The sequence below is a fragment of the Tursiops truncatus genome, chromosome 7 (assembly GCF_011762595.2).
Source record: "Tursiops truncatus isolate mTurTru1 chromosome 7, mTurTru1.mat.Y, whole genome shotgun sequence".
Lineage (NCBI taxonomy): Eukaryota > Metazoa > Chordata > Mammalia > Artiodactyla > Delphinidae > Tursiops > Tursiops truncatus.
The window spans coordinates 26,053,455-26,072,257 of record NC_047040.1 but is presented as its reverse complement, the minus strand read 5'-3'; the positions used below and the strand labels follow the sequence as shown (position 1 = coordinate 26,072,257).

The following is an 18,803-nucleotide window of genomic DNA, read 5'->3' as shown; positions in this document are numbered from 1 at the left end:
CCTTGACAGACTTACTAGGTACAGCCTTCAGATTCTCATCAGTGCCCATGGGGGTGGCAACATCAGACTGGGAGGCGTCATTGTTTCCTCTTGGTGTTGAGGAAAACCTGAAAGGGGAAAATACCTAATTGCAACATATACGTGATATTTTATATGGTTGCCTGGTTGCAAGCAAGATCTGTGATGAGAAGCCAAGTGAAACAGGAAGGGAGGCAGGGAGGAATAAATGGCTATCTTGTTCGTATTTGGACCGATGATTGCCTTCTCTTAGCCCCTTTGCTGCTTCTGTTAATTTAATAGATGAGAAAACCTAACTTGAAAACAAGGGACTTACATTACATTTCTCTGCTGTTTAAGGAGCTACTCTGATATTCATCGTGATCCCTTGGTCACTCAGTAGCAGGGCTGTTTTCAGCCAGCCCAGGATTCACATCAGAGAGAGATCTGTTTTCCTTCATGCTGTTTTCTCTAGTGTGGCAAATCTATTTTCAGTACTGTATCTATGTCCATTCTGCCTCCAGACATACATTATTGGAGTTGTTGAAATACGAAAATATGAGAGAATTAGAAATTCAGCTCCCCCTTACTTGTATCTGTTTCAGAAGTACAGAGAGATAATTCTTCTTCCATTAGAGTCATATTTCCAAGTGTCACTAAGTACAATATTTCAAGTTCTGTTTTATAACTGAAATCATAATAATAATTCTAGCTTAGTGAAATCTCAGTTATGCTTCAGAGACATTTTCAGTGTTAAAATGGCTTGTTGTGGGATTAAATAAACCTTTAGCTTTCCTAGTGGTGAGGTGGGAATGTTAGTCCTAATCTTTACTTACATATTTAACTACTTTTTATGTTATTTAGAAAACTGCTGAAACCTCTTGCGGGTTGTATATGCACTTATGATGGAATTGCCCAGGTTCTTTCAGTATGGTTTGGGTTCTGTTAGCTTAGGGTGACATTACTAATTTGGTTAGCCAGTTCTTGACCAAAGAAAATGTTCACTGTGGAGTAAAAAGCAGCATGTACTGGTGATCAACTGAAAATCATAGTCACGAGAACTTTCCTTTGACAGTAAGGTCGTCATTTGCTTAAAGAATGAATTTAGCCATCAGTGTTATTTACTCTAATGGTGGTTCTCCACCCGTGCCAAATGATGATGTGCAAGGCAGAACCTACTCCTATCATGCTCAGATATACTTGTTCTGTAGTTAGTGTGGGCGTTTGACTTGTAGTTATATTGTAGCACAGTTACCCTAGGGGAAGCCTCTGTATATCCCAACATTATATGTTAATTTGGAATTTTTTTTACTTTAGGCTATAATATTCAGGACTAGTAGCAAGGTATTTTGGTTCATTTTATGAAAACAATGATAATAATAAAAGAACAAGTTCCTTTGAGATTTTCATAGACTTATTGAATTTCTCTGAAGGCTTTCTCATACATATGAAATGACTCCTAACTGATTGATCAGCAGTTATGCATTTGTGCTACTGACCCATGAATTCATGCCCTGTTGCATAGCATACAAGACTTATACCGTTATTTAAACGTTAAGTCGTATTAACATTTGGTAACTCACCATATGATGGGCCAGAAGCTGTAATTTGTATCCAGATATCTCACAGTAGAATCCAGTTGCGTTGCTCCATGGAGTGTTGTTGGATAGAGAAAGAATTGCTTATTTATTCATTATGCTTAATTAAAAACACAAGATACGTCTGCCCTAGCCAGATTTTTAATCCCTGGATTCAGATTACATGGTCCTTTGGTAACTCAATAAAATCTAGCATAGGAGTCTCTGACTTTTCATTTGTGTTTGTTTTTTGGTAAGGTTGGGTGACTATCATTTGCTTTCTTTTACTTTATTTTTTTCATTTATTCTAAACAGGTGGCTTGCTTTGGTGAAGGTATTCATACCGCTTTCCTAAAGGCAATGCTTTCCACAGGATTTAAGTTACCCCAGAAAGGCATCCTGATTGGAATTCAGGTAAGTGGTGTGTGGTTGTATGCATGCCTGCGGGCACATGCTGGGAGTTGGTGGGGGAAATGACCTTAATGGTGGTATAGAAGAGGGGAGATTTGTTTAAAGTTCCACTAAAAAAAACCCAGCAACTTCTAGAAAGAATGGACGTTTGTACTCTGTCTGTTCCCTGATTTTTGCCTTTTCTCATTGCAGCAGCCAACACAAATAAGTGAATAAACAACTAAAAAAAAAAAAGAAAGAAAGAAAAGAAAAAAATCTCTAGTGAAGTGATACTTATCCTGAACAGGATTTAGGGCAACTTCAAAAGGATTCTATTCTACTCTTTGGTTACATCTTTTCTATATTTTTATTCTTAGTTCTACCTCCTTAGCCTCTGAACCTAGGCTTTCCATGAGGTTGGGTCTCAACTCTTTTTCTGAGTCTGTGTCTATGTCTATGTCTAGTTCTTTCTCTTGACTTTCCCCTTTGCCAGCTCATTCATGTCTTTGGTATCCACTCTCCATCTAAAACTATCAACTTTAAATCTTTATCCTCAGCCATCCCCTGTTTCCAACAATTTGCTGGATACCTCTATCTGGATGTCTCAAACACAGCACATCCCAAACTGAAGTCAGTATTATCCCCTCCTGACCTCTGTTCCTTCCTTCCTTACATTCATTCATTCACATTTCAATTTCTACTAAAGATGTCAAAGATTCAAAGTTGAAGAAGACATGGGCATTATTTGAGAAATTTTCTTAGCCTGACACTCCAAGACGAATTGAAAGTTCTTAAAGGGCAGTGACTTAATGGGCTTAAGAAAGTCAGTACATCCCACAGTGTACTGTGGAAGTTCTTGAAATATTGTTACTTAGTAAACCTTCTAAGTCAAAGCAGGGTGAAGTAATTATACGTGAATATCTTCATACGGTGAGAAGGACATTATTGGTTTATTATTGCAAGTCAAATGTAAATCTTAGGGCAAAATGGGAGCCAGGAAACTCTTATTACTCCTTGGAATATTATTACAAGAGTGTACAAACTGTTTGTTTATAAATTTCCTGAAAAATACTAGATGTTTCCCAACTGATCATTCACTTTCATTTGAGGTTAGTAATTCTTGGAGCCTATAATAACAATAGATGGTTTTATATATCACCCCTGCCATACTTTTAATAATTTCAAATCCTGCATGGTTACATACAAATCAATAAAAATATAATTAGAATAATACCAGGTATTTTCAAATCAGTGGGTAATTATTAGAGATGCTGTCGCATTAGAGTGCCTTAATATCAGCAAATTAGTCTCTGGAGACTGGATGGGTAGCGGCTTTGGAGAAGTTTCTGCAGAGACTAAATTGGGATTTTGCTTCATAAAGGTGCCAGAAGGGCGATGGTGAACAGTTAGAACAGAAGCTAACAAGATGAATTGCAATTGCAAAGCTTAATGGCAGTTCAGAGACACATCACACCATATGAGAGACTCATCACATTATAATGGGTATTAAGTATTATTAAGTCACAAGTATAAGAGTATTTCTCCAACTTCTAGTTATGGCTTAAAGTTTAATGTGAGACCTGGGGGCATCCAGAGGAGACCATGCCCTTAGTCCCCGTCCTCACAACTAATCAGAATAATGCTAACATTTTAAAATACCACTTTAAGAAGGCAGTGATGTATAAAATAGTGCCTTGTTTGGTTCCAGTGCTGCAGGGAAATGTAAAGCAAAAATTAATTTGATCCCCATGAAGTACTAGTGTGATTTTGGCATCAGTGAACAGAATTTTTGCTTTGTAGGGAAAAAAGGGGGTTTGTAGGGAACAAAAAGTTTTCTTAAAGCAATGAGGTTTGTCCATTAGAGTTTTACCTTTCGGTGTATTCTTTTTTAAAGAAATCAGTGTTCCAGCAGCTACATGAATTTTTGCAAAGAACTTTCTCCCTGTGCATGCATGCATAGTGTAAGGAATTTAAATATATATGTATTTTAATTACAGAATTTAAAAAGTATATTTAAAGAAATATTTAATAATAAAGTTATATTTAATAAAATATTTGCAGCTGTGGTAAAATTGATCATTAAGACTCTAAGCCTCTAGAGATATGCAGAAATCATTTTCTAACCTACTTTATATGGGAGGCAAAGAAAAGCTGCCGTCACCAACAGTCAGTGTATAATCTCTTCACTATTATATGGAGGATTTTCATTTATAGTGATTTCTTTAAAAAGGATAATCACAAATTTAACTGAACAATATGACAGAATATACTAACCCTAGAGTTAATAGCTAAAACTCACTGGACATCTTCTTAGGCAGAATGGGAACAAATCTACCTAAGCTTCATATTAACTGTGGATAAAGTAATTATAATTCCATATTTCAAGATACATTATGCTTAAAAAAACACATTTTGTTTAACATGATTCCACTTGGACAGAAGAATTCATATAAATTCATCCAAATACATAAAGTCAGAACTGAAAAGGACCTAAAATAGTACTGCTAATATATAAACGGGGTTAAGGCCGGTAAATACAAGAGAATACATTTCGTTGAGTTATGTACTAAGAAAGAAAGTCCACCATTGCATTTTGATTTCCTGAGATACACATTCATTTAGCATGATGTTATGTAGACTTCAATGACAGAAGAGCCCTGGTAGCCAGCACTGTTGCAGTTAATTTGCTTTATTATTCCTTCATGTATATATGGGGAGACTGGTCAACATCTATACCATTTATTTGAAGTAAAGGTCTTCTTTTCTCGTCATTGCCCCACCCTGACCCAGCTACCTGCTATGAGTAGAAAGATTTAATGGAAGAAACCTTACCTCTAACTTTTCACAGCAGGTTGCAAGAGAAAATTGGGGGAAAAGAGAAATATGGAGGAAAGGCAAAAGGGACGCTGAGCCGGGAAACATTTTTTCTTATTGTTGGTAGTTTAACACATATTTCAAATTTTAATGTATCCCTAGCAAGTATCAACCACGACTCAACATTTAGTAAATAGATCGTGTGTGTGTGTGTGTGTGTGTGTTCATGTGTACATGCTCATTGGTTATATTTCAGTGTTCCTAATTTTTCTTTATTTTCTCTTTCCTACCCTACTCCTTCACACACAGAGACCCTCTGTTTCTGCCTTCTCAAAGTTAATCCTATGGTCAAATTACTTGGGAAGTTTGAAATATTCATGACATCAATCTTGCGTAACTAGGACTTAGGGAAAAAAAAAAATCAAGATTTAGATTTTGTCAAAGGATCCTTGTCAGGCTTCCCTGGTGGTGCAGTGGTTGAGAGTCCGCCTGCTGATGCAGGGGACACGAGTTCGTGCCCTGGTCTGGGAAGATCCCACATGCCGCGGAGCGGCTAGGCCCGTGAGCCATGGCCGCTGAGCCTGCATGTCTGGAGCCTGTGCTCCGCAACGGGAGAGGCCACAACAGTGAGAGGCCCGTGTACTGCAAAAAAAAAAAAAAAAAAAAAGGATCCTTGTCAACTAGTATATGTACTGTATCTCTACCAAGACCCTTTCCATAAGCATAGATCCTAATATAAGAAAGACGTAATGTAGGTTTATGTGGCAACAAAATCGTCTTTGATTTTCCTGCAATATTTCCATCAGGGTTTATTTTTAGTTGCTATGAGTAGGCAATCTGCCTTGTTTTGAAGTTTTCTGGAACACCCTTTAACAATAAATGATTTACTCTAGAGTAGATCAAGAGCCCTCACTGTTTTTTCCCCTCTGATTGGGCTATTCAGTGATGCTTGTGAAGAGTACCATCCTAACATCTGCGCTTCAGCATTGCCCAGGAACACAAAGCAAGCATTTTATTTGAAAAAGACAACTCCAAGTGACATGAATAACCTTTTATCTTCAATACAGAATCATTAGGAACAACCATAGCATTGTCAATCCAGACGTCCCAGTAGAGTCCACAGGCACGACACAGCCTTAACTTGGCTTTTGGTTCTGTAGCCAGAAGTTGGATTAATGTGAAAATGATAATTAGAGGAAATATTTATTTTTATCATTTTTAAAAGACTTTCTTCCTTATAAATGTTCTCCAGGAAATAAATCAGCTTGTACTTTTCACCTTTAGTAACAAATGGTTTCTTACCCAGGTATTTTCAATCAGCTGTTAAATCTGGGGCTACTCAGATGCAAGCTGACAGCTGTAATTTCTTTTTGTAGAGAGCCTATTTTATGTGTCACAAGTGTTCAATACATGTTTGATAGACGTTTTTAATGTGACTATGAAAGCCAACACCCCAGACCAGAAGGCAGAGTAGTTCCCTGGCTGGAAACTGCCAATACTGTCATGTCGGATATTTATCTTTCCCACCTGGGGGACGACACTGAAACAGATCCATAATGAGGTTCTGACTGGTATCTGCAGGTCAGACAGTATTTGAAATGCAGCTAAGTGACTCCAGAGCCCATTCTTTTACTCTTTGCCAAACTGATTCCAAATGATTGACTTATTGTAGGGAACGGTGCGTGAACTTAGGACAGGGCCTAGTTATTGAAGTGCAGTCCAAAGTTAGAATTCAGCAATTAGAACGGGTTGAACAGCAAAACATCCAACAAGGCTGACTTGGTGCTGAGTGCCTAATCCAGGTGACTTTAAATTCTCCCTGACCAGGAGAAGGGTTCCTCCAGAACTGGGGTGAATCTGATTCTACAGGCAGAGACTAAGTGGATTAAATAGGGGGTGAAGGAATTTGAGGGGTAAGAAGTAAGACAGTAGAAAGCAAGACAATGTGGATGGAATTTCATCTATATCGGAAAATAAGTAAGAGGTTATACTCATTAAAGGAGAATAAAAGGATAAAACTTGTCATCTTTGAATAGAAAGCACTTGGCAACACATGACATTGCCTTTTATGACATGAGAGAATGCCATATTGCATGACTAAATGAATAACATGTATATCTGGAAAGTGAATTCAGTTAAATTCCTTTAATTTCAGCAATCATTCCGTCCACAATTCCTTGGTGTGGCTGAACAGTTACACAATGAAGGCTTCAAGGTATGTGATATTATTTTTTTAAGTTGTTTTCTGTCAGCATTCTATCTGCAAAAAAGAATACTGAAGAATATTAGCGAATAAAATAGCGCAAAATATAACCTCTCCACTTGAAAGATGTCTAACTTGACAGTTTCAAAACTTCAATGGAATAAACTAATTAGAAAGACTAGCTTTAAGTTTTAACACAATTACCACAAACTCAATAAAATTTGCTGGCTAAAAACTTAGAGAGTTTTGCATACACAGAATTGGGATAAAGTTTCAATGTATTTCCATATATTTTCCATTTTTCCTTTTTCTGTTTCCATACAAAGTCATAGTTTCCAGGTGTTAACAGTTACAGGCAAAAATTCTTTGCCATGAATATCTCCACACAAAGCCTGGTTCTGTAAAACAGAATGAGTCCCAAGGCTCATTGGACCTGTGGTCATGAGGGTTTGTTGGCCTAATAGCAATGAATTTTCAGCCATCAACAACTCTTTATTTTTCTCCTCTACAAAAGCAGTTACAATTGAGGTTATTAAATTTTTTCTTACTGCAAATATTTTAAAAATATTTAAAGTGCCCGTGACTCTAGATGCTGAGTCTCAATCTCTATTTCTGACATCATTTTGCATCTCATATTCACCAGTTTTTTCTGCTCTATGCTTTAAATGACACGTGTGTCCCAGTGGGTGTCTTTGTTCTGTGAAAACTTTCCCTGTGATACAGTAACCGACTTTTCCATCTTAAATGCAGCTCTTTGCTACGGAAGCCACATCAGACTGGCTCAATGCCAACAATGTCCCTGCCACCCCAGTGGCGTGGCCGTCTCAAGAAGGACAGAATCCCAGCCTCTCTTCCATCAGAAAGTAAGAACTGGGCAGAATATTCTGAGATAGCAAAACAGATGAAGGATTAACTTTGGGAACTATTGTGATGTAAATATATCACCTTACCCTATAGCAAGTCTTCTTAGTCATCCAATTTAAAATGACGAAATTGGTGAACGATAGTAAAGCTTCCTTCTCATGAACTTTGCTATTACTACAAAACACATAATTCCATATATGTACATGGTGATATGTAGCATCTCTCAAAATGTCTCCTAGTAAGTATCCATTCCTTGACTGACACCAAGATCTCAGTGGTGAGAATCATGGGCATGAAGAATGTAATGCAGCACTCTGTATTTTATGGCAAACTTATATTGTGTATATCAAGAATGCTCAGCTGCATTTCACTGAGGTTGTACATCAATGAATCAGTCAGTTTACTGAGGACTTGCAGCATGCAGGACACTAGGGGGCGTGCTATGGTAATGTCATCTATTGTATTACCTAATTTGCCATTCTTTGATCAGGTTGGTTGTTATGCCTTAGGCTACGTCATCATTAGGTTTTTTGGTTTTTTTTTTTTAACATCTTTATTGGCGTATAATTGCTTTACAGTGGTGTGTTAGTTTCTGCTTTATAACAAAGTGAATCAGCTATACATATACATATATCCCCATATCTCCTCCCTCTTGCGTCTCCCTCCCACCCTCCCTATCCCACCCCTCTAGGTGGTCACAAAACACCCAGCTGATCTCCCTGTGCTATATGGCTGCTTCCCACTAGATACCTATTTTACATTTGGTTGTATATATAAGTCCATGCCACTCTCTCACTTCATCCCAGCTTAGCCTTCCCCCTCCCCGTGTCCTCAAGTCCATTCTCTATATCTGCATCTTTATTCCTGCCCCTAGGTTCATCAGAACCTTTTTTTTTAGATTCCATATATATGTGTTAGCATACGGTACTTATTTTCCTCTTTCTGACTTACTTCACTCTGTATGACAGACTCTAGGTCTATCCACCTCACTACAAATAACTCAATTTCTTTTCTTTTCGTGGCTCAGTAATATATATTCCATTGTACATATATATATATATATATATATATATATATATATACATATACCACATCTTCTTTATCCATTCACCTGTCGATGGACACCTAGGTTGCTTCCATGTCCTGGCTATTGTAAATAGAGCTGCAATGGACATTGTGGTGCATGACTCTTTTTGAATTATGGTTTTCTCAGGTATATGCCCAGTAGTGAGATTGCTGGGTCATATGGTGGTCATACTTTTAGTTTTTTAAGGAACCTCCATACTGTTCTCCGTAGTGGCTGTATCAATTTACATTCCCACCAATACTGCAAGAGGGTTCCCTTTTCTCCACACCTTGTCCAGCATTTATTTTTTGTAGATTTTTTTGTTGATGGCCATTCTGACTGGTGTGAGGTGATACCTCATTGTAGTTTTGATTTGCATTTCTCTAATGATTAGTGATGTTGAGCATTCTTTCATGTGCTTGTTGGCAATCTGTATATCTTCTTTGGAGAAATGTCTATTTAGGTCTTCTGCCCATGTTTGGATTGGGTTGTTTGTTTTTGATATTGAACTGCATGAGCTGCTTGTAAATTTTGGAGATTAATCCTTTGTCAGTTGTTTCATTTGCAAATATTTTCTCCCATTCTGAGGGTTGTCTTTTCATCTTGTTTATGGTTTCCTTTGCTGTGCAACAGCTTTTAAGTTTCATTAGGTCCCATTTGTTTATTTTTGTTTTTATTTCCATTTCTCTAGGAGGTGGGTCAAAAAGGATATTGCTGTGATTTATGTCATAGAGTGTTCGGCCTATGTTTTCCTCTAAGAGTTTATAGTGTCTGGCCTTACATTTAGGTCTTTAATCCATTTTGAGTTTATTTTTGTGTATGGTGTTAGGGAGTGTTCTAATTTCATTCTTTTACATGTGGCTGTCCAGTTTTCCCAGCACCACTTATTGAAGAGGCTGTCTTTTCTCCACTGTACATTCGTGCCTCCTTTATCAAAGATATGCTGACCATAGGTGTATGGGTTTATATCTGGGCTTTCTATCCTGTCCCATTGATCTATATTTCTGTTTTTGTGCCAGTACCATACTATCTTGATTACTGTAGCTTTGTAGTATAGTCTGAAGCCAGGGAGCCTGATTCCTCCAGAACCGTGTTTCTTTCTCAAGATTGCTTTGGCTATTTGGGGTCTTTTGTTTTTCTGTACAAATTGTGAAATTTTTTGTTCTAGTTCTGTGAAAAATGTGGTAGTTTGATAGGGATTGCATCGAATCTGTAGAATGCTTTCAATAGTATAGTCATTTTCACAATGTTGATTCTTCCAATCCAAGAACATGGTATATGTCTCCATCTGTTTATATTATCTTTAATTTCTTTCATCAGTGTCATGGTTTTCTGCATACAGGTCTTTTGTCTCCTTAGGTAGGTTTATTCCTAGGTATTTTATTCTTTTTGTTGCAGTGGTAAATGGGAGTGTTTCCTTAATTTTTCTTTCAGATTTTTCATCATTAGTGTATAGGAATGTGAGAGATTTCTGTACATTAATTTTGAATCCTGCTACCTTACCAAATTCATTGATTAGCTCTAGTAGTTTTCTGGTAGCATCTTTAGGATTCTGTACATCACTAGGTTTTGTAAGACATTTATTTCAGCACACTACGTGAGCCTTCAGGAACACCATTACATCAACACTTATGGAGCTATGTGGCACGGGTACATGGGAGATAATTCTCAGGTGCTACAGGATGTTACAGCCTACTGAATGGCTAAGTCATACCAAATTCTATGTGATATACTATTTGATAGGGCTCTTAAGAAAGTAACCTAAATTATTATCAAATTAATAAAAGAAGGGCACATTTTTCTGACTTTAGTAGACTTCTAATGATGCTATATGCCCTCCTTAGGGCTTTGTAAAACAATACTTCATGCTTTTGACATTTTGATTAAATGTCTCCTAGTGTGTGTAGTAGCCCAGCAACAGAATGTGAAATGTTTTAATTTAAAATCAGGCGACCTGTATTTCCACACCATCAGCTAAGGCACTGGGAAACAGGCAATGGAGTAAAGTTGATCTGAGGGGGGGAGTATGGGGGCCAAATGGCCTTCAGTGCTGGAGGAACCACCTCCTGTAAAATAAATAATTGTCTATCAAATTACTAGTTCTTGCTATGGATAGATAGCATTTTAAAGAGAAACAAATATTTCCATTCGATTAATTAGGCATTCACCAGAATTCTTTCAAGAACACAACAAAAATTTATAACCCCCAAATGTGTGTAATTTGTACATCTGCTTAGGAATAAAGGAGGGCAGGTGTCAATCAACTCAGTATGGAATGGACTTGAATGGTTAAGAGAAGTAATTTACATTAGTATTTAAAAAAACTAATTATAAAATATAGTCTCCTGCAAACTTGTGTTTATTTTGTTTATTCCTCCAGGTTGATTAGAGACGGCAGCATTGACTTGGTGATTAACCTCCCCAATAACAACACTAAATTTGTCCATGATAATTATGTGATTCGGAGGACAGCTGTTGACAGTGGAATTGCTCTCCTCACTAATTTCCAGGTATGTTCTTTTTCTCACAGATAGCCTGCCTGAGGGTTTTTATTTCTGCGCCTCCCTTAAGAGTGCACATCTCTCTTCTCCCTTTCTTGTAACTTTCAGAATGGAGAAGAATTTCTAAATAGAGTCTAAAATAATGGTCTATTTTGGTAGGTCATGGCCTATCTGAGACAGTTGGTGATCAAGGAGTTGTGATAGTCAGAAGCCATGGATAGCCATGGTTCTCTCATTACCCATACAATTATCCTTTAAATAACATGTGTGGTGTGGCATGGAATAAAGATACACAGTTTTATTCCATCGTGTCTAAATGAAAGCCACCGCATAAAAGCAACAGGTTAATGATCACTGAAGATCTAGATACAGTGCAAGCACTTGTCCAATTCACAGGCAATGATCGCAGGAGGTATGTTCCCTTCTACTTGGACATGACCCACCAGATTTATCACAGGGAGAAGAAATGTTTGTCAAGACTCGTTAACTTTCTGCCCATTGTATTTTTCCCCCCTCAGTCAGTTTTAATCCCCATGGGGGGTGGGGGGAAATAAGCTTATTCACGTTGAGGTCTGAGATACAGGAGAAAGTCCCCGTTAAATAAAAATGTTTGTGTCTTCCGTCTCCTGCCCCTTTGAAAATTGGGAACAGAAACTGTGACTTTTCACTCCTGCTGCATTAAACATTCGCTTTCATTTCATATGTGTTGCTAAGATTCCTACCCTTATATTTTCAGGTGACCAAACTTTTTGCGGAAGCTGTGAAGAAATCTCGCAATGTGGACGCCAAGAGTCTCTTCCACTACAGGCAGTACCGTGCTGGGAAAGCGGCATAGAGAAATGGATGCCCCATCTCCATTCTTAAATCAACCTAAGCCAGTTTTTTATCTAAAGAAACTGATTCACAACTTTCTTTCCCAGAGATGAATATTGATATCAAGGTTTATTTCAGTTTACTTAGTTATGCCTTAATATGCTCTTCTTTCACAATTAAATTGTTGTCAGTCACTTTTTAAAAACCTTACTTAGAGAGTCCTTCACGAGAATTCCTTCATTTACTAAATGCCTTATTTTTGGTGTGCTAAGCTTACCTGCATGCTTCTTTGCAGCTAACATTTTATGGTGCTGATTAACGATGATCAAGGTCGAAAAAGTTGCTGCTCTATCTTCTGAACTCTTTCTATATATACTTTACGGACACTATTGTCATTGTTTTTAAACACCATCTGCCATACTCAGGGCACTTTAACAAAGGCAGAATACTATAAAAATGGTTCAAATGAAACATGGATTTAATTTATGAACTCCTCCATCATGATGTTTGTGTATTGCTTCTTTTTAATCATCATTCTGTCTGGCTTAACCAGGAATATCCTTATCCCCTCCCACAGTGCTGAATTTGAGACGTGTGACAGAGGTCTTTAAAGTATGGATTTCTTTAAAGGACACTGGTTTGCAGTTTTGTGTTTTGTAGTACGTCAGCAGATGGTGGATACCGCTGAGGTGGTTTATTCTTGTTGTCCTTTGGATTTGTAACCTGAGCCGAGTGAAATCCTCAGATTTATGCCATCTCTGCAACCCCCCCTCCTTCCTGCCAACTTTGGAATAACTTGGAAGTTATGTTCATTCCCTTCAGATTATAGATTCTGTTGATCTACTGAGTCCCACTCTGCGATGAGCGTTTTACACATTTTAAGCACAAGATCCTTGTTCCTTCTACATATAAGAAAAGTCCTTCCTACAGGCAGCCTTTGTCACTTTTAAACTTTTTGTGTTATTACAAGCGCTCTAATTGTGAACTTTTAAATAAAATACTATCAACAGACAAGACTGTTGTATTCTTGCTATTATGTGTTCATTTATTTTTACATTGATACACAAAATCTGTTCATTTCTCTGATGAAACAGGGTTTTGGGCCAAGATTATATCTTTTTTTTCTTTTTCTATTCAAAGCCCTATAGGATATGAACAAATTAATATTAAAATTAATGAAGCTTAAACTGTTACATTTCTCTTTTTTTTCTCCTCCCATAGCTTGCTTATCTCATTAAAAATTTATTATCTTTTTGTGTAGTTATATACTACCCTTGATCTGGACCCTTTCAAACATACAGCTATAATCACACACTGACTAATGATTGCCACACATACATAATAAACTAAACTTTTAAAAAACGTGTTGCATAACACAGAGAAAAGCACTTGAACCCAGTCAGAGGCTGATCCATATCGTCTGAAACATAGTGCCAATGGCCGTGGTGATACCATATCCCAGAAATACCACCTAAAACGTGGCTTTGTGAAACTTCTAAGATAATGAGGACATAATAGCTTTTATCCTTTACCTTGATATAGATCTACATGAAGGCTTTTAAAATTTATTTTCCCCTTCTTTCCCTCTTGTTATCATTGTGGTTGAGACGTTCCTTACTTTTTTTTTTTTTGGTGGTACGCGGGCCTCTCACTCTTGTGGCCTCTCCCGTTGCGGAGCACAGGCTCCGGACGTGCAGGCTCAGCGACCATGGCTCACGGGCCCAGCCGCTTCGCAGCATGTGGGATCTTCCCGGACTGGGGCACGAACCCGTGTCCCCTGCATCGGCAGGTGAACTCTCAACCACTGCGCCACCAGGGAAGCCCAAGACCTTCCTTACTTCTTCCCCATAATATTATATTAATATACTCCCTGATCATTGATTCATTCACCTAAAAATACTTAATGAGTTTCTTCAAGTTTTAGTGTAGAATATACTATGATCCCTCCTACACCTATTATTCTAGTACTTTTCTGATGCTGTATTTGCACCATCACACCACCAGCACAACCATAATAAGTAACTAACATTATGGAGTATCTGCTATTCCTCAGGTAGTTCTAAGTCCTTTACATGAGTTAACCCATTTAATCCTCAAAATATCCCTATGAGTAGGTGCTGTCATCTCCATATTATAAATAAACTGAAGCACCAGAAGTTAATTAACATGCCCAGGGTCACACAAAATGCAGTTTCATTTTTTTATATCTTGTATTTTAATGAAGACAGACATGTTAAAAAAAATCACTTCTCACAGTGAAGAAAATACTTGCTGGCAGAGATCAGGAAAAGGCTTTTCTGGGGAGATGGTCTCAGGTGTTGTCTTGTACAGTGTGTTGTAGTTCTCCAGGTAGACTAGAGGATAAGCACACTCATTTGAGGAAATTACAAGCAGCCTGGTATACCTGGAGCTCAAGGCATGTGTGGAGAGAAAGAGCTATGGGGAGAGGTTGAGAATGAATTCTTAGTTATGCGTGTTTAAACCACATAGAAATTTTAAAACTTTTTATTTGGAAAGAATTTTGCACTTAAAAATTTGCAAAAATAAAAATAGTACACCCTTTACCCAGATTTACCTATTGGTAATATTTTACCCCATTTGACTTAGTATTGCTTTCTCTATCAATCCTCTATCTATCATGTATTTATCTATCATGTATCTATCTATCTAAATACACATATGTATATACACACTCAGAGGAAGAGAAAAATTACACTTTGACCAAAAGTAAGCAGTTAGTGACCAATTTAGAAAAGTAACTCATACAAAAAAAAAACAAAAGAATTGCTTGCTGAAAGTACCAAAAGGTCAAAGTAATAGTTAAGTTTTGTGTCGTGGAAATTTTATAAAGGCTCTCAATTTTTATATTAATTTGAAGAAGCTATTTGTAAAATACAATAAAATGAGAAGAGTAGTAATAATTAATCAAGCAGTACTGTTTCTAAATAATCCCTATATTTTTGTTCCTGAAATAAAGGGTTTTGGGGAAACGGAAGATGATACACACTCTCTCCAAGGTGCTGAAAATGAAATTATATTAATCTTTGTTTTTGTTACCTTTGGGTTTCCTAATGTTCCAAACTTTAAGAAGAACTAAACACAAATAAATAACGCATTCAGTGGTTTGGTTGGAGGAGGGAAATGCAAGAAAATGAAAGCAGATTTGTGTTCCGATTTGACAAGGCTTTGTCCTTTTGGAACATTTGTACTCTTTTATACAAACAGGTTAACACATTTTAAAACCTCTGAATCTGTTATATACCACCAGTGCAGACAACATACGGGCTATGTCTGTCTGTAGAGCTGAATAAAAATCAAAGTAGCATTTTCCATGCTGAGAATTCAACAGTGGGCAAGGAGGACCAGGTCTACTGAGTGGGGTGTGAAGGAGCGCAGCCAGCTTGTGAAATGAAGAAGAAAGAGGACTAAAGAATGATCCAATTAGAGATGTAGTATTTTACGGCTTTGGAAAGGTAAGTAGAGTATTTTAACTGTACTTTTGTCAAACTTTCCTCTTAAACAGCATTCCTACTGGAAACTTTTTTAAAAACAGCTACTACATTCATGTGTCTCAACAGCTGCAGGTACTTGAACCTCAGCTTCTACAGTGTCCACAGCTTCTTGAACAGGGAAAGTGGAAATTATCAGAGAAACAAACCAAGGCTGAATGCAGTTAAGTGCTCTGTAATTACACACCAGTATTACCATTTGGATGCTGGTGCGGCTCCCTTGCAGGCACAGGTGCCATAAATGCTCACATACACCCAATGAAATCCACAAAGACCTTTCATTATATACCACTGGAGACACCCTTAGCTTGAAAAAGACTAGCTTAAATTTCCTTCCTTCCTGTCTTTCTCTTACCACTTCTTTTTCCTTTGTTCTTATGTATAAAAATTCTATTTTTCCTAATGAATATTACTGTGCTATTTTATGAGACGCTGTTGCAATTGGTGAGTGTGAGGGGAATGTGGCAGGAAGAAGAACGTCCATCCTCCTCCTAAGCAGCTCCCTGGGCTCTGAAAAATTGGTAATAATTGTCCCTACTTCTTCTCTTGTGCACAGCGTAGGGTGCAAGGGGTCCAGAAAGAGAGTTTAAGTACCTACAGCTGTTGAGATCAATGCAGTAATGAATAAAAAACAAAACAAAAAAATCCCTCAGCAAGTCAAAATTAGCACCATTTGTGAGTGATCCTTGTTGCTTTAAGATCATTTTTAAAGGTCTTTACAACTTTCATTGTATAAAGGACTTGTGTTCACAAAGAAAACTATTGATTATTGACCAAAACAAAAAAATAGGCTTTTCTGTTAGCGGTAAAGGTTCACTTTCTCTCTCCTGAAACTACCAGCCTAGCTAATTATTTCTTTAAGGTGTTTCCTAGAAGAAACACACAAACTCCGTAGAAGTGCTTTTGTTCATCAAAGGAAGAAACAAGCAGTCTCACAAAAAAGTCAAAACTGCTGTGTTCCCAAGTGATAATTTCCCACACAAAGCTTAGTGCTGTTGGCAGCTGCAATGAAGACAGGTGAGATGTGAGCATGCAGAAAAGAGAGAGAATCCAAAAGCTCAAAACATGTTATTAAAAAAGAGAAAGAACTTGAAAATGTACGTATTTTATTAATAAAAATACACTCTAGTATCCAGTGTCTAGATAACTATACTTTCCTTTCTGAAATTTAAGCACATTCAGTAATCTCCTTCATAGTCTCTCTTCTACCTGCCTATGCAACGTCCTGAAGGATGAAATATGGCATGGCTTTGAGGTCATTAGCATAACAGAAATATTCTGCTAAGTGTTTCCCGTAACTCTTTACAAAATTCCACATAGAATGCTGCAAATGAAATTTATATGGAATAATTTAGACTAATATTTATTTTAATCTCTCCATTCAAAAGGAGTTACATATGGATCCTTTTTAAAGAATGTTTTCTAATTAAACTAAGGACATAATTTCATATTATTTGCCAGGTTTTATAGGTTTTCCTTCCCCTTCATAATTAAAATATATAGGGAGCTGCAGGGGGAAAATGGTATTGTTGCAGTTAAGACGTGAGTGAATAGGAATTTTTAAAGATTGTTTTAAAACCATGAGGCACAAGCATTTGAAGTAAATTAGGTTCATTCTTTATTTATTATATCAGAATAAGATAAAGCAACACTGAATTGACTTTCCCAATGTTGGGGGGCCTCCAGAGCAAAATGTTACCTTGTGCTAAATCTATCATTACCTGCCTTGGTGTACTGTGTGAAGTCCTGTTTTCTTCAGAAGTAATTCACTCACTCTAGGGTCTGACTCTGTTGAAATCTGTGGATCTTTGGGGCCCCAGGGACTTATAAATGTAAACACATGGTACTTTGTAGACTGATTCATCAGGGAATGGTCCCTGGCTTACCCTAATTGGGTTTTGCCATGCTAATCTCTCTGGAAGGGTGATTTCAAACATATTTTCAGAAGGACATGAAACACATGGTTCTTTGATTACCATATTTGTACTAATGTCCATATGAAGGGGTTGCTTTTAATCAATGATGGTTTTCTTTGATCCATTGAGGTTATTCCACTGTAAATAATTTCAGGTCATCTCAGCACTTATTTTCTTCAACCTGAAACCTAGAGGTGAAATCATGAGTCTCTGGTACTTACACAGATCTACAGAAAGTAAGGACATATTTCCCTGTTACATTCCTGGAACCTAAATTATAATAGGTGTTCAAAACTATTGAATCCACAAAATTTTGATTCTTAAAAATGATTGTGGTGCAAAGTGTTTGATCAGAATGATTGTGTTCCTGTCCTCCCTTTTAGTTATAAGTTCCTATTCTCCTCCTCTGGCTAAGGAATCTTGATCCAGTTTACACCGGACCTCCAGTCTTAATTTCACTCCTCATAAATTTAGGGGGCTGCAGAGTTTGTAAAGGAAACGCTGTAAACGCTAATTTTCCAAAATCTTCAATCAACTTTCTCCTCAAGACTAGATCAACAGAATTCTCTTCAACCTTAGTTATTGTTTCAGTAATCTTATCAATACTTGTGTATATCTCAGTGACCATGATTTTAAATAAGCACATATTTATCACCTCCAAGAGTGATGTTTAATCTATACCTTCATTTGTTCTTTCTCCATTGTAGTTTGCTCATGGCCACTCACTTACCATTCCTTTTTCATCTTTATAATTGCTTATTATAGAGTAGTTCACACAGAGTAGCCATGCAAATCTACTTTTTGGTAGAAAATAGACAATTTAAGAATATGTAGTTTCTTGTATATAGTATCTCTGTATCACTTTTCTTTAGCCGTTTGTGTCTTATATTTATTCATTAAATTCACAAACATTTGTTGAGCGTCTATAAATAAAATAGATTTGGACTTATGAAGTTTACAGTTTAGAGGTGGATGCAGAGAGTTTAAAAAAAAACTATTATGATAGAACTTGATTAATGCTTTTGTAAGGGAAATTTAGGGGCTATATGCACACATGCCTGGGGCAGATCAGGGCAGGCTTCCATAAACTGGAACTCGAGGGATAAGTAAGAATTTGCCAGGTGAAGAAGTGTGGTGTGTTCTACAGTGTGTA

At 37.2% G+C, this 18,803-nt stretch overlaps 1 protein-coding gene across 1 annotated transcript in view; it reads left to right on the top strand.

The window, feature by feature from the left end:
- CPS1 (carbamoyl-phosphate synthase 1) overlaps window positions 1-13,276 on the top strand; it is a 215,052-nt gene extending 201,776 nt beyond the window's left edge. The window contains exons 36-40 of the mRNA XM_019938868.3: window positions 1,890-1,988; window positions 6,934-6,993; window positions 7,732-7,844; window positions 11,292-11,421; window positions 12,149-13,276. Of these exons, the coding sequence (XP_019794427.3) occupies window positions 1,890-1,988; window positions 6,934-6,993; window positions 7,732-7,844; window positions 11,292-11,421; window positions 12,149-12,247 (501 nt within the window). The 3' untranslated portion in view covers window positions 12,248-13,276. The remainder of the gene's footprint in view (window positions 1-1,889; window positions 1,989-6,933; window positions 6,994-7,731; window positions 7,845-11,291; window positions 11,422-12,148) is intronic.
- The last annotated feature ends 5,527 nt before the right edge of the window (window positions 13,277-18,803 follow it).